General features: G+C 44.0%; 1 protein-coding gene across 3 annotated transcripts in view; it reads left to right on the top strand.

The window, feature by feature from the left end:
- LOC124034287 (phosphatidylinositol 4,5-bisphosphate 5-phosphatase A-like) overlaps window positions 1–18,387 on the top strand; it is a 38,623-nt gene extending 20,236 nt beyond the window's left edge. For all 3 annotated transcript variants that reach the window (XM_046347269.1, XM_046347267.1, XM_046347268.1), the window contains exons 2-13: window positions 1,579–2,140; window positions 5,187–5,294; window positions 5,807–5,915; window positions 10,611–10,727; window positions 11,941–12,116; window positions 12,414–12,525; window positions 12,675–12,784; window positions 12,910–13,117; window positions 13,347–13,484; window positions 13,635–13,718; window positions 15,465–15,569; window positions 15,823–18,387. In XM_046347269.1, coding sequence (XP_046203225.1) covers window positions 1,593–2,140; window positions 5,187–5,294; window positions 5,807–5,915; window positions 10,611–10,727; window positions 11,941–12,116; window positions 12,414–12,525; window positions 12,675–12,784; window positions 12,910–13,117; window positions 13,347–13,484; window positions 13,635–13,718; window positions 15,465–15,569; window positions 15,823–16,152 — 2,145 coding nt within the window. In that variant the 5' untranslated portion in view covers window positions 1,579–1,592 and the 3' untranslated portion in view covers window positions 16,153–18,387. The remainder of the gene's footprint in view (window positions 1–1,578; window positions 2,141–5,186; window positions 5,295–5,806; window positions 5,916–10,610; window positions 10,728–11,940; window positions 12,117–12,413; window positions 12,526–12,674; window positions 12,785–12,909; window positions 13,118–13,346; window positions 13,485–13,634; window positions 13,719–15,464; window positions 15,570–15,822) is intronic.
- Window positions 18,388–26,063: the final 7,676 nt, after the last annotated feature.

Raw genomic sequence — 26,063 nt, 5'->3', positions numbered from 1 at the left:
AGCGCGCATCCAACCCGGAAGCCAGCCGCACCAATGTGTCGGAGGAAACACCGGCAACCTTGGTTAGCGCAGACTGCGCCCTGCCCGCCACAGGAGTCTCTGGTACGCGATGAGGCAAGGATATCTAGGACACAGACCTCCTGGTCGCGGCCGGTTACGACAGAGCCTGGGCGCAAACCCAGAGTCTCTGGTGGCACAGCTGGCGCTGCAGTACAGCGCCCTTACGCCCTTAACCACTGCGCCACCCGGAAGGCCGGGCTGAATACTTATTGACTCAAGACATTTCAGCTTTTCATTTTTTATTAATTAGTCAAAAATGTCTAAAAAGCTATTTCCAAATTATGGGGTATTGTGTGTAAATCTGTGACACAAAATCTAAATTTATCTAAATTAACATAATAACCCTTTTTGGTTCCAGGTAGAACCCCTTTTCTTTTCTATGAAGAAGCCTTTCCAGAGAGGGTTATACATGGAACCCAAAATTGTTCTACCTGGAACCAAAAAGGGTTATTCTCTTTTTTTATTCCCAGATTGTTCTGTTACACTGCACTGGCATTTGCTTTGTAATATAGATACAGTATAGTGTCAGTACTTTCAGATATACCTTATAGAGGATGAGGTGATGTTGCGTTGGCTGGATGCCCAGCAGTCTTGGCATTCAAGAGGAGCCCTCCTTATATCTCCTGGTCCAGTCTGAGAGATGGCGTCTCTCCTCACAGTGGTTGAGTTATGTGCATGGCCAGTGTCCCAGACTTGTCATGAGTCACCTTTCTCAGGCCCAGGGGCACTCACAGGCCAGAGGCTGGCTCATACTCCACGTGCCCCCCCCCTCTCTCAGTTGTTATTACCATGCTATAAGGTTGTGTTTGCTGCAGACCCTACAGTGGTTTCTGTGACTTGTGTCTATCAGGTGTTCTGAGCTTATATGAACTGTCTCTGTGGTTACCGGGGGAATGACAGACGAGGTGGCTCAGGTACAAAGAGAGCTGCTGAGATAAGCCTGGCTTGTTCTCCTCATTCTATTTCTGAGTTGGTCCAAGACCTGTGTGAGGTGTGAAGTGTAGGAGGGTATTAATAAGAGTGTGAAGTGGGTGACCCCTCCTTTGCGCTCTATCTCTCTTTTCTCTCCTATTTCTACCCCCTCTGCTCATCACCTGCTGCGTCTCTCCCTCTCCTCCCCACCCACTTCCTCTTATTCCCCTTTATGCTCCGCTCTCAATAAACACCTTCACCCTTCTCTCTCTCTCACTGTCTCTCTTCCCTCACTCTCTCTCTTAATTACCTGTTTCAGACGCTCTCAGTCGCCTACGAGAGGACAGACAGCCAAACACTCAGGGCTGGCATTATGCTGCCAGAGCAGCCTAGGAATGGGGGGAATGTGAACTGTTCAATCACATGAACAGCTGAGTCAGTGTGAGCACATGATAACCCTCCCCACCCTCACCAGACATTTGGAACTTTTGTCTCCGATTGCTTCTTTAACATCTAGTCTGTCTATACTGTGTGGCACACTGATGGAATATGGTGAACATGGCTTTAATATGGTGAACATGGCTTTCCCCTGCTATTGTTTTTCAGTGAGCTTCTGGGAGATGGATCAAGACAACCAGAACCAAAGCCAGCCCCACCCTGAGAACCCATCTGGACTATCAGAGGTTTTAACCCCCACTCCAGCAGCACCTCCAGGCACAGAAACGCCAACCTCTGAACCCTGCGCCAATGCTCCTGCTCCTCAACCGTCAGTCCCAGCCCGGCCTCGACGGCCTCAGAGGACCCCCAGAGTAGAGGGCTCTGTAGACGTCTGTGAGCCCACACCTGACCCCACAGAGGCTAACCAGGACAGATCCATTCCTGATGCTCCAGCTGGGGCCAGCCATCATAAGCCCCTGCGGCCCGGGGCAGCCAAGCCCCCTGGGGGGCCTGGAGAGCCCATGGGGTACACTGAAACCACTCTGAAGGCTGGCCCTAAAGTCCCAGGCCACCACCCTGGGGCCCGGAACCCCATCTCAATGAGGGCAGCCTCAGTGCCCCAGCCACCGCCTTCTAGGCCTATACCTCCCCACCTCAACCCTCATGCCCAGAGGGCCTTCTCTGTGTCGGGCACCGCGGACACACAGGCCCAGGTTGTAGAAGACTTCAGGTGAGCTCCAGGTGTTTCTCAATATGAAGTGCCCTCCGTGGTCCGTTTCGTATACTTTGATTTGGACTCATTCTCCGGCCCTACCATACTCCAATTTGTGTGCTGGGAGCACAGTAGTATGCATGTTGAGAAACACCCGTCTTCTTTCTAGCCAGGACAATGGAAATAGAGACTAAAAAAGATATACACAAAGCAAACGTTTTACTTCATAACTATCAGTTAGCTATATGTGAATCATTGTAATGAAGCTAACCAGATAGTGTAACAGGCAAAAATCACCTAAAACCAATGTTATCCAAGGTAGATGTTAATTCTTTGTGGGTAGCTAGCTAACAATTCTTTGTGGCTATCTGGCTAGCTAACAGTAGTAACTATTGACTTCCTATGGGCTTGTGACCTACGCACACTACAATGGGTATTATAGGCATGTAACCATGTCAAGATTAACACCGCATGTAATTTTTAATGTATCAAGATAAAATAGTGTAGTCGGGTAACATACAGTGCATTCAGAATGTATTCAGACCCCTTCCCCTTTTCCACATTTTGTTACATTACAGCCTTATTCTAAAATGGATTAAACTAATTTATTTGCTCATCAATCTCCACACAATACCCCATCAGGACAATGCGAGAACAGGTATTTAGAAATGTTTCGGAATAATAAAAATAATAAAACAGAAATACCTTATTTACATAAGTATTCAGACCCTTTGCTATGATACTTGAAATTGAGCTCAGGTGCATTTTGTTTCCATTGATCATCCTTGAGATGTTTCTACAACTTGTTTGGAGTCCACCTGTGGTAAATTCAATTGATTGGACATGATTTGGAAAGGCACACAACTGTCTTTATAAGGTCCCACAGTTGACAGTGCATGTCAGAGGTCGAAGTTTGGAACCACCAAGACTCTTCCTAGAGCTGGCCGCCCGGCCAAACTGAGAAATCGGGGGAGAAGGGCCTTAGTCGGGGAGGTGACCAAGAACACGATGGTCACTCTGACAGAGCTCCAGATTTCTTCTGTAGAGATAGGAGAATCTTCCAGAAGGAAAACCATCTCTGCAGCACTCCAGCAATCAGGCCTTTATGGTAGAGTGGTCAGACGGAAGCCACTCCTCAGTGCAAGGCACATGAAAGCCCACTTGGAGTTTGCCAAAAGGCACCTAAAGGACTCTCAGACTATGAGAAACAAGATTCTCTGGTCTGATGAAATCTAGATTGAAGTCTTTGGCCTGAATGCCAAGCATCACATCTGGAGGAAACCTGGCACCATCCCTACTGTGAAGCATGATGGTGGCAGCCTCCTGCTGTGGGGATGTTTTTCAGCTGCAGAGACTGGGAGACTAGTCAGGATCGAGGGAAAGATGAACGGAGCAAAGTACAGAGAGATCATTGATGAAAACTTGCTCCAGAGTGCTCAGAACCTCAGACTGGGGTAAAGGTTCACCTTCCAACAGGACAATGACCCTCAGTACACAGCCAAGACAACGCAGAAGTGGCTCTGGGACAAGTCTCTGAATGTCCGTGAGTGGCCCAGCCAGTGCCCGGACTTGAACCCAATCAAACATCTCTGGAGAGACCTGAAAACATTTATGCAGCAATGCTCCCCATCCAATCCGACAAAGCTTGAGAGGATCTGCAGAGAAGAATGGGAGAAACTCCTCAAATACAGCTATGCCAAGCTTGTAGCGTCTTACCCAAGAAGACTCGAGGCTGTAATCGCTGCCAAAGGTGCTTCAACAAAGTACTGAGTAAAGGGTCTGAATGCTTATGTAAATGTCATATTATATTTAATTTGAGTTTTTTTTTTTAAACAATTTTTTGCTTCATTATGGGGTATTGTGTGTAGATTGATGAGGGGAAAAAAACTATTTAATTCATTTTAGAATAAGGCTGTGATGTAACAAAATGTGGAAAAAGTCAAGGGGTTGAATAATTTCCGAATGCACTGTGTGAGATGTGGATAGGCAATCGCAGTTTCTCTCGCTTTAGCTAAGATAATGATCTGTTGTTTCAAGAAAATATGCATACTTTTAACGTGGTTGCATCGTATTTGTTTACATACTTTTAACGTGGTTGCATCATATTTGTTTGCATACTTTTAACGTGGTTGCATCATATTTGTTTGCATACTTTTAACGTGGTTGCATCATATTTGTTTGCATACTTTTAACGTGGTTGCATCATATTTGTTTGCATACTTTTAATGTGGTTGCATCATATTTGTTTGCATACTTTTAACGTGGTTGCATCATATTTGTTTGCATACTTTAAACGTGGTTGCATCATATTTGTTTGCATACTTTAAACGTGGTTGCATCATATTTGTTTGCATACTTTAAACGTGGTTGCATCATATTTGTTTGCATACTTTAAACGTGGTTGCATCATATTTGTTTGCATACTTTTAACGTGGTTGCATCATATTTGTTTGCATACTTTTAACGTGGTTGCATCATATTTGTTTGCATACTTTTAACGTGGTTGCATCATATTTGTTTGCATATTTTCCATTGAAGCTTGCACCGATGCATGCTTCAAAATATGTACAGGCGGTATACTTATTCGAGAAGTGCCCTCCGTGGTCTGTTTCGCATACTTTGATTTGGACTCATTCTCCGGCCCTACCATGCTCCAATTTGTGTGCTGGGAGCACAGTAGTATGCATGTTGAGAAACACCCTTCTTCGCCACTGAAACTATGAAATCGAGCAGTCCCACTCTGTGTTGCTTTTGTGTTATTTGCTACTCACAGTACAGACCCAGTGTCCCGAGACTTTGTCAGAGCTCTCTGCTAACCTCTCTCATTTATGATGCTAATTAAGCTAATGGAGAGAGTGGATAATCAGAAAATCAATAGAATTATATCAGAGAAAGACTTTGTATGTGTACTGTATGTTAAATGCATAAGGATGTGTCCACCCAAGTCCTGAAATATGAATGAAATATTCTGCAGTTCATTAAGAATCTGTTGCCTAATTATTTGGTTACGGGTTGAACCAAGCTTCTATTGATTGTGAGTTTCTGTGTTCCTGTTCTATGATAGAGTGCACATAATAACATGGAATGTGGGCGGTGCCATGCCGCCGGATGACATCACTGCTCTGCTGGGATTGCATGTTGGGGATGGAAACACAGACATGTATATCATTGGGTGAGCTTTTCCCAGGTGGTAGTCAGCCAACCATCTCCCCATCGCCAACTATTCCAGAAGACCTCTCTTGTCCCTTATATCCTTCGATATACAGTCCCCCTAGGTTATGAGTTGTTGGGTTAACTGTCAAACGACATTGATCCATCTATCTAGCTCCCTTTAGTTGTGTTTCTGTTTCCCCCTACATATTTATTCTTGTTGCAGTCCTCTCCCTCTCTCCCTCTCCCCCTCTCCCTCTCCCCCTCCCCCTCTCCCCCTTCCCCTCTTCCCCTCTTCCCCTCTTCCCCTCTTCCCCTCTTCCCCTCTTCCCCTCTTCCCCTCTTCCCCTCTCCCCCTCTCCCCCTCTCTCTCTCTCTCTCTCTCCCTCTCTCCCTCTCTCTCTCCCCCCTCTCTCCCCCCCTCTCTCTCCCTCTCTCTCTCCCCCTCTCTCCCTCTCTCCCTCCTAACCTATCTTTATCGCTCTCCCTATGGCCTCCGTATAATGACTGTGTGTGTAACTGCTGCTCTCTCAGGCTACAGGAAGTCAACTCCATGATCAACAAAAGGCTGAAAGACGTTCTCTTCACAGACCAATGGAGTGATGCCTGCATGGAGAGACTCAGCCCCTTCGGATACATACTGGTCAGTAAAGGGTTGACACAGAGACATGCACAAGCACGCTAACACATACACCACATGGTTGTGGTAAACACACAAAAGATAATTAACTGCAGAGCAAACAAATGGAGCTCATGTTATATACATTTATGGAAACTGTTTTGCAATGTAAGTGGAGTGTGAGACAATTTTGGCACTCTCTGTACTCATATCCCTCCCAATGCATGCGAGATAATATGCTAGGGCATAGTGGAGCGTGGGGGCTGACTACAATCAAGCGTGCAGTGTTGGTTTATCTGTTATCTTCCTCTGTCTGCCAGGCTCTCATACAACACTCTCTCTCACTCACAGCTCTGTGGCTTATCTTGAGCCCCTCACCCAATGGCATGTTGCAGCACTCTTGGTTGGGAACATTTCTCATCCATTTCAAATGTGCTTATTTATGCTCCATCCATTAAAATGTGTGTGTGTGTATTTAAGAGACAGAGATAGAGACAAAGTAATAGAGAGGAGGGGTCCTGGCCACAGCTGGTGCAGTGTGGTTGGTTGTTGTTTGTTGACCTGTCAGTGTCTAACACATTGTTTGGGCCTGTTGGAGCTGTAGGGAGAGCGGATGAACCTGCTGCAGAGAAACAGCAGAGAGCTAGACAAGAGAACGTCTCCCAGGGTGCTGGTTTATTTCTGGACTTTAATGCTCCCCCCATGTTGATGGCTCTGTGACAGTGAGACTGATGCTGTCCCCTGGCCATCTCATACCCTGCTTGACTCCAAAATGCTCATGAGAACATTTTATGTGCATTTGTGTTCACATGCATGCATGGGCAGGCTTATTTGGTAGAATTGAATGTCTGAGGGGTTGTTAGTGTCTGTAGTCTACCTCAGAACTTGAACCATGACAGTACTATGGTAATAGTCTGTCTAGTCATGGCATGCTGCACAGACATGAGGTTTCCAAAAATGGCCTGTAACCCAACACCCCCCCCTTTCCTCACAGTCAGTAATATCCTACCGCCCTCTCCTCATTCCTCTATCCTGTGCTCTCACAGCCCATTGTCAGACCTGGCAGTCAATTAGACCAATCAGAAGAGATCTTGCCAAACCATCCACCCTAGAGACACATCAGTCAATCAAGTATTTTTCTCTGTCCAGCACCATCTGTTAAAGCTTATTCAATCAGTTTTAAAACACTATCTCAACACTAGGAATCACTTACAGGGCAACATATCAAATCAAATTGTATTTGTCACATTAGCTGAATACAAAAGGTGTAGTACCGTGAAATGCTTACTTACAAGCCCTTAACCCTTTTCAGAAAAATAAGAGTTAAGAAAAATATTGACTAAATAAACTAATGTCCAAAATAAAAGAGCAACAATAAAATAACAGTAACAGGTTAGTCGAGGTAATTGAGGTAATATGTACATGTAGGTAGGGGTAAAGTGACTATGCATAGATAATAGATAGTAAACAGCGAGTAGCAGCAGCGTACAAAATGGGGGGTATCAATGCAAATAGTCCGGGTAGCCATTTGATTAGCTGTTCCGCAGTCTTATGGCTTGGTGGTAGAAGCTGTTAAGAAGCCTTTTGTACCTAGACCTGACGCTCCAGTACCGCTTGCCATGCGGTAGCAGAGATAACAGTCTATGACTAGGGTGGCTGGAGTCTTTGGCAATTTTTAGGGCCTTCTCTGACACCGTCTGGTATAGAGGTCGTAAATGGCTGGTAGCTTGGCCCCAGTGATGTACTGGGCTGTACACACTACCCTATCTAGTGCCTTGCGGTCGGAGGCCGAGCAGTTGCCATACCAGGCGGTGATGCAACCAATCAGGATGCTCTCGATGGTGCAGCTGTAGAACTTTTGGATAATCTGAAGAGCCATGCCAAATCTTTTCAGTTTCCTGAGGGGGAATAAGCTTTGTTGTGCCCTCTTCATGATGGTCTTGGTGTGTTTGGACCATGTTAGTTTGTTGGTGATGTGGACAGCAAGAAACTTGAAACTCTCAACCTGCTCCACTGCAGTCCCATCGATGAGAATGGGGGTGTGCTCGGCCCTCCTTTTCCTGTAGTTTACGATCATCTCCTTTGTCTTGATCACATTGAGGGCGAGGTTGTTGTCCTGGCACCACACTTCCATATCTCTGACCTACTTCCTATAGGCTGTCTCGTTGTTGGTGATCAGGCTTACCACCGCTGTGTCGTCAGAAAACTTAATGATGGTGCTGGAGTAATGCTTGACCATGCAGTCATGGGTGAACAGGGAGTACAGGTGGGGACTAAGCACGCACCCCTGAGGGGTCCCTGTGTTGAGGATCAGAGGTGTTGTTGCCTACCCTTACCACCTGGGGGCGGCCCTTCAGGAAGTCCAGAATCCAGTTGCAGAAGGAGGTGTTTAGTCCCAGGGTTCTTAGCTTAGTGATGAGCTTTGAGGGCACTATGGTGTTTGAGGGGACTATGGTGTTTGAGGGCATTATGGAGTTTTTGTCCTCTATTGTAGCTTGGTCCCATATCTATTTGTGCTCTTGCCAACTCCATTGCTATCATTTTGTTTGGCATGACAATTCCATAATGAGTTGGCAAGAGAGCAGAAACAGACTATTACCTAGGCTACCTTTATTGATATTTTGGTGGACGTATCAAACAATCAAACATTTTGTTTTTCCGAGACAAATCACAGGCAAAAATGTAATATAGGAGAGATTATTTTCCACCAAGGCACTCAGCTCCTCCTTGTAGGCTGTACCGTCGATGTTGGTAATCAGGCCCACCACTGTTGTGTCGTCAGCAAACTTGATGATTGAGTTGGAGCTTAGTGTTGAGCTTAGTGATGAGCTTGGAGGGCACCATGTTGTTGAAGGCTGAGCTTTATTCGAAAGGCATTTTTACATAGGTATTCCTCTCGTCCAGGTGGGATAGGAAGGTGTGCACTGAGATGGCGATTGCATCGTCCATGGATCTGTTAATAGATAGTGAATAAATCACTTTATTACCTAGAGTCTAGACCAATTAAATATAAATGCAGGCTGGGAGGCTCAATGTGATCATTGGGAGTACATACCTACTGTGTACTGCTGTAACATGTATTCCACAGTGCAGTATTGTAAAATCGGGCACCATGTTTTTCCCTCACATGGGTTTACTGTTTAGACAGAGAGGTTAGACCGCTGGCTATGGCCTCCTTTATGTTCACTGCTTCATGCAAAACAGAGGAAGAGCTGGGCCACTGGATCCTGCAGGGCACAATGCAAATGTGAGGAGAGAGCGAGGAGGAAAGAGAGAGACATCACTGGTACACAGAGACGGAAAGGCATACAGTTAGCAGACTTCAGACAGACAGCACAGACAGGTTGCTTATATACACTCAGCGGCCAGTTTATTAGGTACATCCATCTAATTCACAGGTCGGACCCCCCTTTGGCTCTGGAACAGCCTGAATTTTTCGGGCATGGATTCTACAAGGTGTGGCGTTCAAACGTTGCTCAATTGGTATCAAGGGACCTAACGTGTACTAGGAAAACATTCCCCATGCCATTACACCACCGCCACCAGCCTGTACTGTTGACACCAGGCAGGATGGAGTCATGGACTGATGCTGCTTACGTCAAATTCTGACTCTGACATCAGGAACCGTGATTCGTCGGACGAGGCAATGTTTTTCCACTCCTCAATTGTCCAGAGTTGGTGATCGTGTGCCCACTGGAGCCGCTTCTTCTTGTATTTAGCTGATAGGAGTGAAACCCAGCTGCAATAGCCCATCCAAGACAATAGCCCATCCAAGACAATAGCCCATCCAAGACAATAGCCCATCCAAGACAATAGCCCATCCAAGACAATAGCCCATCCAAGACAAGACAACAAGCCCATCCAAGACAATAGCCCATCCAAGACAATAGCCCATCCAAGACAATAGCCCATCCAAGACAATAGCCCATCCAAGACAATAGCCCATCCAAGACAATAGCCCATCCAAGACAATAGCCCATCCAAGACAATAGCCCATCCAAGACAATAGCCCATCCAAGACAATAGCCCATCAAGACAGCCCATCCATGACAATAGCCCATCCATGACAATAGCCCATCCAGGACAATAGCCCATCCAGGACAATAGCCCATCCAGGACAATAGCCCATCCAAGACAATAGCCCATCCAGGACAATAGCCCATCCAGGACAATAGCCCATCCAGGACAATAGCCCATCCAGGACAATAGCCCATCCAGGACAATAGCCCATCCAGGACAATAGCCCATCCAAGACAATAGCCCATCCAAGACAATAGCCCATCCAGGACAATAGCCCATCCAGGACAATAGCCCATCCAGGACAATAGCCCATCCAGGACAATAGCCCATCCAGGACAAGGAACGACGAGTTCCTTGTCATGTGACGTTGAGCATGCGACCATGCTCAACGTCGCTTAGGTCACTCGTTTTGTCCATTTTAACGTTCAATCGAACAGTAACTTCCTGGATGCCTGCCTGCTCTATGTAGCAAGCCCCGGCCACGTGACTCACTGTCTATAGGAGCGAACTATTTTCGTGAACGGGGTTGTGTACCTAATAAACTGGCAACTGAGTGTAGAATTAGCCATATGAAACAGAAGTGTTCCTTTGCTTACAGATTACAGTAATAATTATCCCCTGAATGGTAGCAGGACACAAATGACCACCACCACCATCACTAATATCTTCTCTCTCCCCCTCTGTTGGTCCCTCTCTCAGGTGACGTCTCAGCGGATGCAGGGGGTGTTGTTGCTGGTGTTTGCTAAGTACTACCACCTCCCCTTCCTCCGAGGGGTGCAGACAGAGACCACCCGCACTGGCTTGGGGGGCTACTGGGTGAGACAACTGCCCGTTGAGACCTCATCCAACTGACTAACTGACTGAGAACAATAACCAACTAACAGAACGGACCCATCCTACTGACCAAGTGACATAGAAGCACACCTAAATGACAGAACTGACCCAGCTGATAGAGAACCACAGTCAAACAGCCACACCAATGAAGACTCAACACTCTAGGCCAGATAGAGTAAAATGGCATGCCAGCATTACTGAACTGAAGTTCACATTCAGAACTGACCCACCCTTAAAACAACCTCCACACAGCCAGTTAGTGTAAGGACAGCCAGACAGTGCTAATGATGAAAAATGACCTGCCTCGAGGTTTGCTTCTGTTGGCCTCTTTGTTTCCCTTACTGTTCATCAATTAGTAGGAAGGATTTAGCAGAAAGGGTTTAGCAGGAAGGGTTTAGCAGGAAGGGTTTTGGGGGGGCAGGCTGTACCCAAAGCTTGTATGGATAAATGTGCTCCCTCCATACCTCTGCTCCCTCCATACCTCTGATGTCCACAAGGTGGTGCTTTAGTATTTCCAAGGATAATGTTTTTATGGTTCAAAGCATTAAACACTCCCCAGATCATTTATTTAGATATGTAAACATTAGAAAACATGCTTTATTGAATCTACTCTTTAAGAAGTTAAAATAATCTGTGTACCCTTTAAGGCTAATGAAATCCCATGCAGTTGATCAAAGTGCAGGCAGGGGGGGGATCTGTCTGCCTGTCTTACTGAGAGATACATAGAGTTCCATGTAGTAATGCACTGTGAAGTCTCTATTGTCTTCCCTGTATGAACTCAGATAAGCATCAGCACATTCTGCAGGTCTCCCTCTGCTGTGTCATCTCTTGTTTTTTAGTAGGTCAGAGCTGTAGAGGGAGAGCAGCAGGAGGAACCACACAGCTCCATCCTGACTTCATTCACACAGATCGCTGCACGTATTGATCATGCCATTCACTAGTCATAAATGTATCCGCAAACTTCCTGCCCTCAGATATGTTTACGCACCGGGGGTCATATTTCATAGGCTAGGCTACTATTCATACTATTTATTCTCTCGGTTTGCAAATGGAATGTTTTATCCCATCATACTAATCCTGCCATTCTTCTGCTCCTGTCCCCAATCTTCAACCTTATTCTGTTTCTCTCCTTTTCTCTCACTCTACCCCTTCCTTTATTCTCTCTCTCCCTCTCCTTTCTCCATTCTTGTTGTAGGGTAATAAAGGGGGTGTGAGTGCGCGCATGTCTGTGTTTGGTCACACCATCTGTTTCCTGAACTGCCACCTGCCGGCCCACATGGAGAACTCTGAGCAGCGCATGGAGGACTTTGAGAGCATCCTGCAGCAGCAGCAGTTTGAAGGCCAGGCTGCCACAGGGGTGCTCGACCACGAGTTAGTCACTCTACATATGGACGCGCACACCCACCCACTTAAGTTTCCATCCAGGCACTTGCACAATTAAACAAACACATAAGAAAGCATGCTCAGACCGGTCCACCTCCCTTTTATCCAGAAAAGATATAGAGGCTATAGTTACGGTTACACTAAAATAAGTACCTCATTTTGCCATCGATATACCTAAAAATATATATTTTGTGTGATCTAGAGGACATACCTTATCATTAAAAAGGCGTCTTTGCAGTTCCGCTCTGTCCTCAATCCATTCCATACTTTTCTCCTCCTCTACAGTGTGGTGTTCTGGTTTGGAGATCTGAATTTCCGCATTGATGAACTGGAGATTCCGGCAGTGAAAACAGCCATTGATAACAATAAACTCACCATGCTGTGGGAGAAAGACCAGGTGAGAGGCCTGTTCAAGATAAAGGCCCATGACACGGTCTTTAACGGAGCTTGTAATGCATAGACGATGCCACTAGAGGGCATACAGAGACCAAAAATAACAGAGACACTTCATTTTAACATTATTAATTGTTATCCCCAATTGTACAGCTGAACATGGCCAAAGACAGCGAGACGGTGCTGGTGGGCTTTCTGGAGGGGCCTCTCAAATTCCCCCCCACTTACAAGTTTGACGTGGGGACAGATACATATGATACAAGGTTTGTGATGACATGGGGGGAGTCCACCTTGCAGCTCTTTGACTTAAAAATGTAAATGAGATGAGTGTTCTGATCATCACAGTTCTTACCCTCCCTGCTCTCTCTATCCTTTCTCTCTCTCTCAGTGGGAAGAAGCGTAAGCCTGCGTGGACAGACAGGATCCTGTGGCGTCTGAGGGCCACAGCTACCTTTGGGCAGGCCTCTAATGCTGGGAAGAGAGGCTCTGTGTCAGGACTGAGCAGCGGGACCAAGGTCACCCAGCACTTCTACCGCAGTCACATGGAGTACATGGTCAGCGACCACAAGCCTGTCTCTTCCATCTTCACCCTCCAGGTGAGACACAGCCCCTCTCCCTCTCTTTCCCCCCATGTCCCAGTTGTCACCTGAGCTGTGACATGCACATAACTTTGCCCGAAACCTGTAATAAACTGGGATAACCATGGTAGTGACAGATACAGATACAGACAGTATGTTGATGCTGTGTTATCGCAGAGAGATGTTGATGTTGTGTTCTATTGATTGTATACCATGATGATATTGATGTTCAGAATGCTGTGTGTAGTTCCCCTATAAGGTGGACATGCCACTGGTGACAATCATGGTGGAGGATGAGTGGAACAGCATTGCAGACGCCACGTGCACATTCAAAGCTGCACCTAATTTCGCACGCAGCTCCTGGGACTGGATTGGGCTGTACAAGGTACTCACTCCTCCTCTTAACCTTCTAGTGCTGATTTCAATGTTTAATGAAGTTTGAAGTATTCCAGATAATGTTTATTGATAAAGTAATAATTAGCTAAGGCATTAAGTTTTTTAAAATCAGGAATTGGTGTTGCCTTTGCCTTCCCAGGTGGGATTCAAACACCATAAGGACTATGTAGGCTATGTGTGGGCCAAGCAGGAGGAGGCAGATTACCATAGAGTAGAACACGAGGTAAGGGCGACTTTTAATATATAATATGTGTATAATATATATACAGTTGAAGTCTGAAGTTTATATACACTTAGGTTGGAGTCATTAAAACTTGTTTTTCAACCACTCCACAAATTTCTTGTTAACAAATTATAGTTTTGGCAAGTCGGTTTGTGCATGACACAAGTAATTATCCAACAGTTGTTTACAGACAGATTATTTCACTTATAATTCACTGTATCACAACTCCAGTGGTTCAGAAGTTTACATACACTAAGTTGACTGTGCCTTTAAACAGCTTAGAAAAGTCTGGTTCATCCTTGGGAGCAATTTCCAATCGCCTGAAGCCTGAAGGTACCACCTTCATATGTACAAACAATGGTACGCAAGTCCAAACACCATGGAACCACGTAGCCATCATACAGCTCAGGAAGGTGACGTGTTCTGTTTACTAGAGATGGACGTACTTTGGTGCGAAAAGTGAAAATCAATTCCAGAACAACAGCAAAGGACCTTGTGAAGATGCTGAAGGAAACAGATACAAAAGTATCTATATCCACAGTTAAACAAGTCTTATATCGACATAACTTGAAAGGCCGCTCAGCAAGGAAGAAGCCACTGCTCCAAAACAGCCATAAAAAGCCAGACTACAGTTTGCAACTGCACATGGGGACAAAGATTGTACTTTTTGGAGAAATGTCCTCTCGTCTGATGAAACAAAAATATAACTGTTTGTCCATAATGACCATCGTTATGTTTGGATAAAAACAGGGGAGACTTGCAAGCCAAAGAACACCATCTCAACCTTTTTTTATTTTACCTTTATTTTACTAGGCAAGTCAGTTAAGAACAAATTCTTATTTTCAATGACGGCCTAGGAACAGTGGGTTAACTGCCTGTTCAGGGGCAGAACGACAGATTTGAACTTGCAACCTTTCGGTTACTAGTCCAACGCTCTAACCACTAGGCTACCCTGCCACCCCAAGCACAGCATCATGTTGTGGGGGTGCTTTACTGCAGGAGGGAATGGTGCACTTCACAAAATAGATGGCATCATGAGGAAGTAAAAGTATGTGAATATATTGAAGCAACATCTCAAGACATCAGTCAGGAAGTTAAAGCTTGGTCGCAAATGGGTCTTCCAAATGGACAATGACCCCAAGCATACTTCCAAAGTTGTGGCAAAATTACTTAAGGACAACAAAGTCAAGGTATTGGAGTGGCCATCACAAAGCCCTGACCTCAATTCCATAGATAATGTGTAGGCAGAACTGAAAAGTGTGTGCGAGCAAGGAGTCCTACAAACCTGACTCAGTTACACCAGCTCTGTCAGGAGGAATGGGCCAAAATTCACGCAACTTATTGTGGGAAGCTTGTGAAAGGCTACCCAAAACGTTTGACCCAAGTTAAATACTTTAAAGGCAATGCTACCAAATACTAATTGAGTGTATGTAAACTTCTGACCCACTGGGAATGTGATGAAAGAAATAAAAGCTGAAAGAAATAATTCTCTCTACTATTATTCTGACATTTCACATTCTTAAAATAAAGTGGTGATCCTAACTGACTTATGACAGGGAATTTGTACAAGGATTAATTGTCAGTAATTGTGAAACTGAGTTTAAATGTATTTGGCTAAGGTGTATGTTAACTTCCGACTTCAACTATATATTATGAAACACATAAATGAACTGGAGAACCTTGTCTAAGTATCTTTGTTTGTTTTGACTCTTCTCTCTCCCTGTCTTCCTGTCTTTACCTCTACAGGTGACCTTTACTGAGGAAGAATTGCCTAAGGGCTCAGGAGACTTTATTTTGTGTTACTATAGCAACAACACGAGCACCCTCGTGGGTGTGACAGAGCCTTTTCAGGTACCTACAATGCTCTGGTTTTAGGGTAAATATATCAAATGTTGAGGTATAATGGGAGTACTGGACTATGATGGGATTGGTAATTTAACTCTCCTTTGGTTCTTCCACACCCTTTCCTCCCCCTTGTCCTCCTCTTCTTAATTTGGATCTACACCCTTTTCCTATGCTACTCCCCTATGCTCTAATTTTCTTGATCGTCTCTTCTTTCCCTCTCTTCCTCCTCCACCTCCTTTCCATCTTCTCTCCTCTGCAGATCCAGCTGCCCACCTCCAGCCCCGCCGGTAGCCCCTCTGATGACAGTTCGGACTTCACCTCTGAGGACGACAGCACAGTGGACGGTATGAAGGCCAAGTCCCGCAGTCCCAGCCCCCGGAAAAAGAAGCACAGAACACGGCACAGCCAAAGCCGCAGTCCCAGCCACAGCCGTAGCCGCAGTGGCAGCCCTGCTCTGCCCGAAATGAAGGGCCTCAAGCTGCAGCCTGGCTTGGCCCACAACACCACTGATGGCTCTGCCTCTGGCAATGCCCCAGAGGGTACGGATCGGGAGAAGGTCTCAGCTGAGGCTGGAAATACAAGGTTGTGATGGAGCCCCTGTTATCCTGCTCTCCCATTACCAACTATGTGTGGTTTCTTTATACATGATGCACTGTAATGTATTGTATGTTTCCTTTATTGAAAATGTACATTTGCGGATGCCATTTGTTTCAGAACTGGGGTTAGGCTTCTGGTGCAGGAAGACTACTTTGTCTTGTGTGATTTTTCTCTCACTCTTCCCTCTCAGGCATAGAACATACAGGGAGCTTTTGGCTGATTTCAATAGGTCCTTACATGGCAAATCGATCCAAAATCCCAGGCAGAGGGAAATTGCTACCAAATGCATTTGGGTTCCATATCGGCAGTTGTTTCACAGATATTTTGAAGCAGCATAATATTTCCCCCTCTATATCAGCCCTGGTAGCTTAGTCAGCTGATCAGCATGTGTGTGAGCATGAGGAAATGCTGTCTCCCGATGAGGCAAACAATTAGTTTGACTCCCAAAGGGAACATTCCTCGCAAATAGGAATAATCCCTATTTGCTTTAGCAGGTCCTGTCCTACATTTCAATACAGCATTGTGTCTACTGCTACATACATTCACTAAGGGACCAGGTGACCATGGACAAAACCATTTGTCACAGTATGTGCAACCCCTTGTGAGTGCATCTCTGAGCCTGAGTCTTTGTAAAACTATCCTGAGGCCTGGCTGCATGGGTCACTTAAATGGCATGGTGAAAAAACAAGGTAAAAAATGGTAATGTTCACCTTCAGGTTACTGATGTTCCCAGTTGTCCTCTATCCTTCCCTCCCCATCTCTATATCTCTCTTCTTATGTCCCCTCTCTTTTCTCTTTGGGTGAAGGTGATTAGCAGACACTGTTATGTCACTAGTAGTAATGTGTTGAATTGTTAGCGTGTGACCTCCAATGAGCCATCCTAAACACTTTGTACCTATGGGCTGTTAGCTTAGGACAGTGTGTGCTGTTGTACTGTAACCTCATTGTGTGTGTGTTCATGTAAGTATGCCACTGTATGAGTGTGTCTTATGAAAGTTTGGGTTTGCAGAAGTGAGTGTGTATTTCTGTGTGATTGATAGTGATGTGTGCATTTCTGTGTGATTGATAGTGATGTGTGTATTTCTGTGTGATTGATAGTGATGTGTGTATTTCTGTGTGATTGATAGTGATGTATGTGCTTGCATGGTTTTCTGAACTGTACATTCCGGTACTGTGATTTTGTGCTGTTAAAAGTGCTGTTTTTGACTCCTCTTTGTAAGATACTTAGCTGTTGAGAAGTGTTAGGAAAAACATGTGCTGATGAGTGTAAACACAACATTATATGGTAGATATAGCTACAGTTTGCTAGCTATTTTATTAAATTCAATTATTTTCATCCTATTTAAAATATACAAAATACAATGTAGAGAGTTTGAAGCTCATCCAAGGTAAAGGATCAGTGCTGCATATGTGCAAGTGAACTTGGCTTTTGTTGTTATGTATTGATTATGTGTATCAATCAATATAACTGAATTGATCCAAAGTACGGTTATAGAAAAGGTGATAAGGAAAGACTAGAACTGAAAATCAAGTTGAATTGTCCTTTGTTGTTTTAGTCTTTGGCAACATCTCGCTCCCATATTATACGTGCAATGAAATATATGGGAATAGTAACTAAGAAATGTTATTGAAAGCTTCTAATGTTTTTTTTTTAAATGAGAGTAGGTTATGTATGTCAATGACAAATATCAAATAGAGAACAGATGACAATCAATGCCCAAAAAGATTATTATACTTAAACATTATGCATTTATTTTCTTATTTTGTGTCAAAAAAGAGCCTGAATTCTGCTGGCCAGTGTGGGTGAAAAAGGGTTTAAAGTTAAAGTTCTATTCAATTTAATAGGCTATACTGTGTATACATATTGGTTTTATATTTATTTTACTTTTATATTTATTCATGCACACAAGTTTTATGTGGAGGCAAAAATAAACCTCTTTTCACTTGGTTTATCTGTGATTTCAGATCAAAAGTAGGTTTTGTGTATTGTATTGGCTCTGCAAGTTTGTATGTGATTGGGATCCGAGGAGACTGTCTTAAAACATCTGGGCAACATTGTCAGAGGCATGAATTGGCTAGTTGTTGAATGTTGATGTTGGAGGGTGGTGTGTGGACTCGTCCGCTGGGGTCAGGGCACAGAGGGAACCCCTCTGCTTTCCAGCTCAACACCTCTGTCACACACACACACGCTGTTCAGAGATCAAATAAAACTCCTCGTCAAGCTGTACAGCTGGTCTGCTCTCTGAGTCTTTCTTGTTTTCAGTCAGCCAGATCAAATAACATTGACCACTCTAAGGAAATAATTATATTGCACTACTTTGATGTTGTTTTAGTGTATTGTATGTGCTCTCTTATAAAACAAAATGCTCTGACACCTTATTGTATTGGGGGTGTTTGGTTGCAGGGGAGAAGACCCCTAGAAATCTTACAAAGCAAGAATACGCTATGAGGCACGTTCAGTGTTGGTTGCTATTGAAAAACCGGGTCAGGTCTACGACAGTCATTGTAAAAAGCATTAGTATCCAACATAGTATCCTAAACCTAAAGACCCACAACTCTGCTCGCATTGTAGTCTGTATAAAGTAGGCCGTTAATTATTGCCACCCTTAATACAGATGAGCATAAAAGACTGTATAAAATAAATAATAAACACTGAGCTATATTGTACGCTAAAAGAGATTGCTAAAAGAGAAAATCCGACAGAGATTTGTTTTAAGTCATTTAAAAAAAATCTAAAAAGATATGGGTCTAAATGATTGCCACCCCGGTTTGCAATACTCTATAGCACCCTCCCTCCCCCTGCAAGGATAATGACACTGAGCTTTTTTCTAGAATATTTTATGAGATTGGAGAAGATGTTGGTAGGGGTCTTAGACCATTCCTCCATATATAAACTTCCAGGTCCTTGATATCCTTACTCTGCTCTTATGGATGGCCCTCTTCAATGGGTTTCAAATTAAATCCAAATAAAATCACTTATTACAAAAATGCCCCGAATACAACAGGTGTAGATTTTTACTGTGAAATGCTTACTTGAGTGTCAGGGTTTTCCTGTGGTGAAGTAGAAGAGGACCAAAACGCAGCGTGGTTATATTGACTCATGTTTAATCAAAAACAGATAAACATGAACACTACAAAACAATGAACGTGGGAAAACTAAAAACAGCCCTATCTGGTGCAAAACACAGAGACAGGAACAATCACCCACAAAACCCAACACAAAACAGGCTACCTAAATATGGTTCCCAATCAGAGACAATGACTAACACCTGCCTCTGATTGAGAACCATATCAGGCCAAACATAGAAATAGACAAACCAGACACACAACATAGAATGCCCACCCAGCTCACGTCCTGACCAACACTAAAACAAGGAAAACGCATACGAACGATGGACAGATCGTGACAATGAGCCCTTTCACAACAACACAGAGTTAAGAAGTAAGAAAAATTGCCAAAAGGAAACAGTAACACAATACAATAACGAGATTATATACGAGAAGTACCAGTACAGAGTCAATGTGCAGAGGTACGAGGTAGTTATGGTAATTGATGTAATATGTACATGTAGGTAAGGGTAAAAGTGACTAGGGAATCAGGATAGATAATAAACAATAGCAGCAACGTATGTGAAGAGTCTGAAAAGTGTGTGTGTGGCGTAAAATGCATGCGTGTATGTTTTATGTGTTTGAACGTATGTAGTCGTATGTAAACTATGTGTGTGTGTGTGTTGGAGTGTCAGTGTAGTATGTGTGAGTTTGTGGGGAGAGTCCAATGAGTCTGCATTGAGGCGGTGCAAGAGAGTCAGTGCAAATATAAAGGGGTCACTGCAAATAGTCAGGCTAGTCATTTGATTAACTGTTTAGAAGTCTTACTGCTTAGGGGGTAGAAGCAGTTCAGGAGCCTTTTGGTCCCAGACTTGGCACTCCAGTACCACTTGCCATAAGGTAGCAGAGAGAACAGTCTATGACTTGGATGGCTGAAGTCTTTAACAATTTCTAGGGCCTTCCTCTGACACGCCTGGTAAAGAGGTCCTGGATGGCAGGGAGCTTTGCCCCAGTGATGTACTGGGCCGAAAGCACTACCCTCTGTAGTGCCTTGCGGTCGGAGGCCGAGCAGTTGCTATACCAAACGGTGATGCAGCCAGTCAAGATGCTCTCAATGGTGCAGCTGTAGAACATTTGGATGATCTGAGGGCCCATGCCAAATCTTATTAGCCTTCTGAGTGGGAAGAAGCGTAGTTACTCACCTCTTCATGACTGTGTTGGTGTGTTTGTCCACATTACTTTTGATGTGTCTAGTGATGTGGACACTGCGAGGAACTTGAAGCTCTCAACCCACTCCACTACAGCCCTGTCGATGTGAATGGGAGCGTGCTCGGCCCTCCGTTTCTTATAGTCCACGATCAGCTCCTTTCTCTTGCTGATGTCAAGGGAGAGGTTGTTGACCTGGCACCACACTGCCAGGTCTCTGACATCCTCCCTATAGGCTGTCTCATAATTGTCCGTGATCAGGCCTATCATCGTTGTGTCATCAGCAAACGTAATGGTGGTGTTGGAGTCGTGTGATGCCATGCAGTCATGGGTGAACAGGAGGGGACTAAGTACACACCCCTGAGGGGCCCCGTGTTGATGGTCAGTGTGGCGGATGTGTTGTTGCCTATCCTTACCAACTGTGGGCGGCCCGTCAGGAAGTCCAGCATCCAGTTGCAGAGGGAGTTGTTCAGTCCCCGGGTCTTTAGCTTAGTGATGACCTTGGAGTGCACTATGGTGTTGAACGCTGAGCTGTAGTCAATGAACAGCATTCTCACGTAGGTGTTCCTTTTGTCCAGGTGGGAAAAGGCAGCATGTAGGGCAATAGAGATTGTCATCATCTGTGGATCTGTTGGGACGGTATCCGAATTGGAGTGGGTCTGGGATGATGGTGTTGATGTGAGCCATGACCAGCGTTTCAAAGCATTTCATGGCTACAGATGTTAGTGCCACGGGGTGAAAGTCATGGTAAGAGATGATGTCATGTTTGTGAAAAGATCATAGCTTGTGGTTGGACTTTGAATGTGCCATTGAATGTGTTTTTGAGAAACCCCCACAATTAATGCTGTTGCTGGAATACATGCATAGATGCCATATCTGTATTTGAAAATAATCCTGCAGCAACATAAAATGTGAATTGTTATGGGGACTATTTAATGGACATTTTTTGTAGAGGTTGATACATTTTCCGTTAGGGCAAATCAAGTCAGAAATTTGAACGTGGAAATTAAAAACGTTAGAAGCCTTTTTAAACCTTGAATACACTACTAGTTTTCATTTCTTGTGCAGGAACAATTCTGCAACAACAGGATGATCAAATGAAGATACAGCATCTGTAAGGGGCAAGTCCGGGCCACAAGTCAATAAGCACTCTGATAGTACTCTGATAGTACTCTGATAGTACTCTGATAGCGCTGGTGATGAAACAGACTACATGGCACTTTGTATGGCTTTTAAGTAAATGGTTTATGCAACAGTCATAGTTAAATGACCTAAGGGCAGATATGCTCACTGCAAAAACTTGCATTATTATCACTTCACTTACACAAGCTCGTGAAACTTCCTTTGAACATTTGTGTAATAACATGGTATGGTTGGAATCTTGGCCCTCCCACCCCTAAGGGAGGGCAGCTCCTACTCAGCCCAGTCAAAGCTCTTCTCTGTCCTAGTACCCCAATAGTGGAACAAGCTTCCCCTTGAAGCTAGGACAGCAGAGTTCCTGCCCATCTTCCAAAAAAACAACTGAAACCCTACCTCTTCAAAGACTATCTTGAATTTCAATCACGCGGTAAAGCTATACTTACGCAATGTGGATTGAATAGAGACCTAAATGGGACACTGGTTGAGTGACCGTTGTTGGCTTTATTGATAAGAATGACTTCAGTTACTTTGTTATTTTTCTCAGACCTGTGTGTAGGGGGATTGCCAGGATCATTCCACCTCAAAAGGAACAAGAAAGAGGATTTCGATACCCACTATCTCAGATTGTTCTGAAATCGTTTCTGTAGTTAGTAAGAGATACAATTAACATTCCTGAAACATTATTTTGTTGAAATATAATTTGATTTCAGATAAATTCAACTAATTGATTGTAACAGAATTGGCCACTTTAATTTATAGGATTCAGGTAATATTCAATAAATATAGCATCCAAAGTTCTTCCAACCAATGAATAAGAAATGAGGAAATCAAACACATGGCCAAAAGCCACCCCCCTCCACCCTACGCCAATCCCACCCCAACAACCAGTATGCAGTATCAGTTCTCTATGTTTGACAATTAGTATGAAGCTGTGGCTTGGAGTATTGCTTCTCCGTGCTACGAAATGTGTTCCTTGTGAATCTGGTGATGATTTTCTTCCCCTGTTCAGAGAAATGTGTAATTGAAGTCACTGCTATTATTTGGCGTGGCAGGTAGCATAGTGGTTAGAGTGGTGGGCCAGTAACCGAAAAGGTTGCTGGGTCAAATCCCAGAACTGACTAGGTACAAATCTGTTGTTCTGCCCCTGAACAAGCCAGTTAACACACTGTTCTCCGGTAGGCTGTCATTGTAAATAAGAATTTGTTCTTAACTGACTTGTCTAGTAAAATAAAAATGTTACCATCAAGTAGTGTGAAAGTACCATGTTTTGACCACTAGATACCGCTGTTCCTGCTATACCGCCACACTCTTTTATACATTTTCTGGTATCTCGTGTTTATTGAATATATCACATTTCCTTTTGCAACTTTGCGTAGCCAGTCCTCCATTAAATAAATTCAGTTTCTCATTTTCTTAGCAACCTAACGCTTCAATCCAACTCTCCTTGAATAGTCCAACAAGTGGCCGCTCTCTGCAAGGGCTATCCCTATTGTGCAATTCTCATATGAGGATGTTTTCTAGCCCAAAACTTTGATGGAGAAATGGGATAGCGACTAAAATGTTGTGATAACTCTAATAAAATAATACATTACATGGCAGTCTTGTGTTTTTCAATAAAATTATTAGGAAACAGTTTTATATGTATTACAATTATTGACATTTACCATTAAACCCTATACCATTACCATTGCAAAACACTATGTAATGTGTGTTTGGGACTTTTGCCACTGAAGACCATTAGAGACCATGACATTGAAACCATTAGAACTGCTGTAGCCAAATGGTATGCTTGTTCACCAGGAATAGTCTCATTCTTCTCACTCATCCCGTTGCACTGGCTGGTGCATAGGAAAGCAACAAAAACACTCCATTTCTATCTGAATGGTCGAAGAGAACTAATCCAGGCATTTTAGAAGGGAATAAACCACACACAAAGGGGACATTTCCTGGACACAGATTAAGCATAAAAGAATGACATAGTATGGAGAAGCAATACTCCAATCCGCAGCTTCATATTTGTCAAACATAGAGAACTGATACTGTATACTGATTGTTGTGGTTGGATTGGCATGGGGTGTAGGGTGTCCAGTGGTAGCTTTAGAATTTCGGGGGGGATTCCTCATGTCTTACTCATTGGTAGGAATTGGATTGTTGGGCATTATATTGATTGAATATGATCTGAATACTATACATTTAAATGGTCACATTTGGTGCAATCAATTAGATAAAATTAAATTGAAACAAAATAATGTTATAGGATGCCAATCGAACTTGTTTATAACAACATAAATGATTTTGGAACAATGTAAGAGGGTGGGTGTCATGACTTGTTGAAATTATATGGAACAACTCAGCTCTCTGTTCTCCCTGATGCAACATTGGGCTGGTTTAGAGACAGTGGTGAACTTGGCAGTGCCATTGTGTGTCAGTCACATACCCAGGCACAATCCCTCCCAAAATATGCTTTGTCATTCCTACTGGGGTGGCTGATGTGGAGCAAGATGTTTGGATTAACAAATGGCTTGATAATAATAGGATTGACGGTTGACTCATACTGTATGGCCCTCCTCTGCTCTTCTCAAATGACAATGAGTGAATGAGAGAAGTATCCAACTAAAGATCATGTTGCAGATTCAGTTCAGATGCAATATGCTTTTTCTTTGCAAATAAATTTTGTTGGCAGAAATTTTGTAGGGTTTTCACCCGCAGTGTACTTCACTCGCAGTGTACTTTTTGCTCCTAAATTGGGATGAGTAACTCATTTCTGGCAAGGTAGACGTTTATCTCTGTCATGCATGGCATTGAATGAGGGAGGGGTACCACATGTAACGGTCTGCTGTTGAACATTTTAACATCTTGGCCATGTTCTGTTATAATCTCCACCTGGCACATCCAGAAGAGGACTGGCCACCCCTCAGAGCCTGGTTCCTCTCTAGATTTCTTCCCAGGTTTTGGCCTTTCTAGGGAGTTTTTCCTATCCACCATGCTTCTACACCTGCATTGCTTGCTGTTTTAGGCTGGGTTTCTGTACAGCACTTTGAGATATCAACTGATGTAAGAAGGGCAAAATAAATACATTTGATTGCTAATGACTAATATGCATCTCAGTGTTGTGCCAAGCGGACTCATTTTTATTTTCTGTCGTCCCCTCTTTGACTTTCTGTTAGCGTCCTCAAATGACACTCAACACCCCTGCTGCACAACCTCTGCCCTGTAAAGAGTCCTGTGACTAGGGTTGCAAAATTCTGGGAACTTTCAATAAATTCCCTGGTTGGAGAATTCCGGATTTGCTGCTTATTCCCTCTAGATTCCGGGAATCCTCAAACCGGGATTTTGGGAAAACCAGGGAATGTACTGAATTTTGCAACCCTAGTCATGACCCTTCATTATCAGTAACCACTAGGAAATATAATCCCAGTCTTAATCCCATATTTTGAGAAACAATGGAAAATGTTGCAGGCTGGATGAAGGCCTCTCTTGATGCAAGACTAGAGGCAAGCCCAGGACTATATTGGACCCTTCTATTATAGAAATAACTTTGTTGGTATCTGTGTTGCTGTTGGTGTCATATTATGTAGGTCATACAGTGATGCCAATCATACACTCACCCATACTTGACATAGACCAAGGTTTCCCAAACTCGGTCCTGCCTCCACCCCTAGCACTACACAGCTGATTAAAATAACCAACTCATCACCAAGCCTTGATTATTTGAATCAGCTGTGTAGTGCTAGGGCAAAAACCGAAACCTGCACCTGGGAGGGTATTGGCCTTTGCCAGATTGGCTTTTACTTAAGTACTGAGTGGTGCAGCGGTCTAAGGCACTGCATCTCAGTGCTAGAGGCGTCACTACAGATCCTGGTTTGATCCCGGGCTGTATCACAACAGGCTGTGATCGGGAGTCCCATAAGGCAGCGCACAATTGGCTCAGCATCGTCAGGATTAGGGGAGGGTTTGGCAGGGGTAAGCCGTCATTGTAAAAAATAATTTGTTCTTATCTGACTTGCCTAGTTAAATAAAGGTTAAATCATGTTTTATATTTTGTATTGCTAAAGTGTTGTACTGGATGTTTGTCATTTGATGCTGCTGATCGACAGTGCCCCTTGCTGTGGCCAGACCATCTGTGGTCCGAATGCTTGCCTGGTAATGGAGCACTCTTTAACCCTTCCATGCCTTCATGTCCTCAGGTATTTTAAGGAGTAGAAAGTACAGCTGGAAAGCTACACTGTACATGCAGACATATTTCACATGGCCCAGCAATCAATACTAGTGGTAATGAATCCATCAGTGAATGAAAGCTGTAATGGGTCGGTTGATTGTAATGTCCTAAAAGTATGTACTTTTCATCTCTCTCAGAGGTCTTGTGTTGTCACTGATATGCCGTGAGCCCCAAGTGCCTCCACTTTCTGACTAGGACAAGGCTCGTACAGTATCTACCACACAATAAAGTGGTCTGAAATAGGTGTCTGTGCTGATTTTTGGCTGTCGATGCACATTTTGTGATGCTGG

Source organism: Oncorhynchus gorbuscha, linkage group LG04 (assembly GCF_021184085.1).
Source record: "Oncorhynchus gorbuscha isolate QuinsamMale2020 ecotype Even-year linkage group LG04, OgorEven_v1.0, whole genome shotgun sequence".
NCBI lineage: Eukaryota > Metazoa > Chordata > Actinopteri > Salmoniformes > Salmonidae > Oncorhynchus > Oncorhynchus gorbuscha.
Note: the sequence above shows the minus strand (reverse complement) of the source record. Positions and strands in the feature narration are given on the sequence as shown.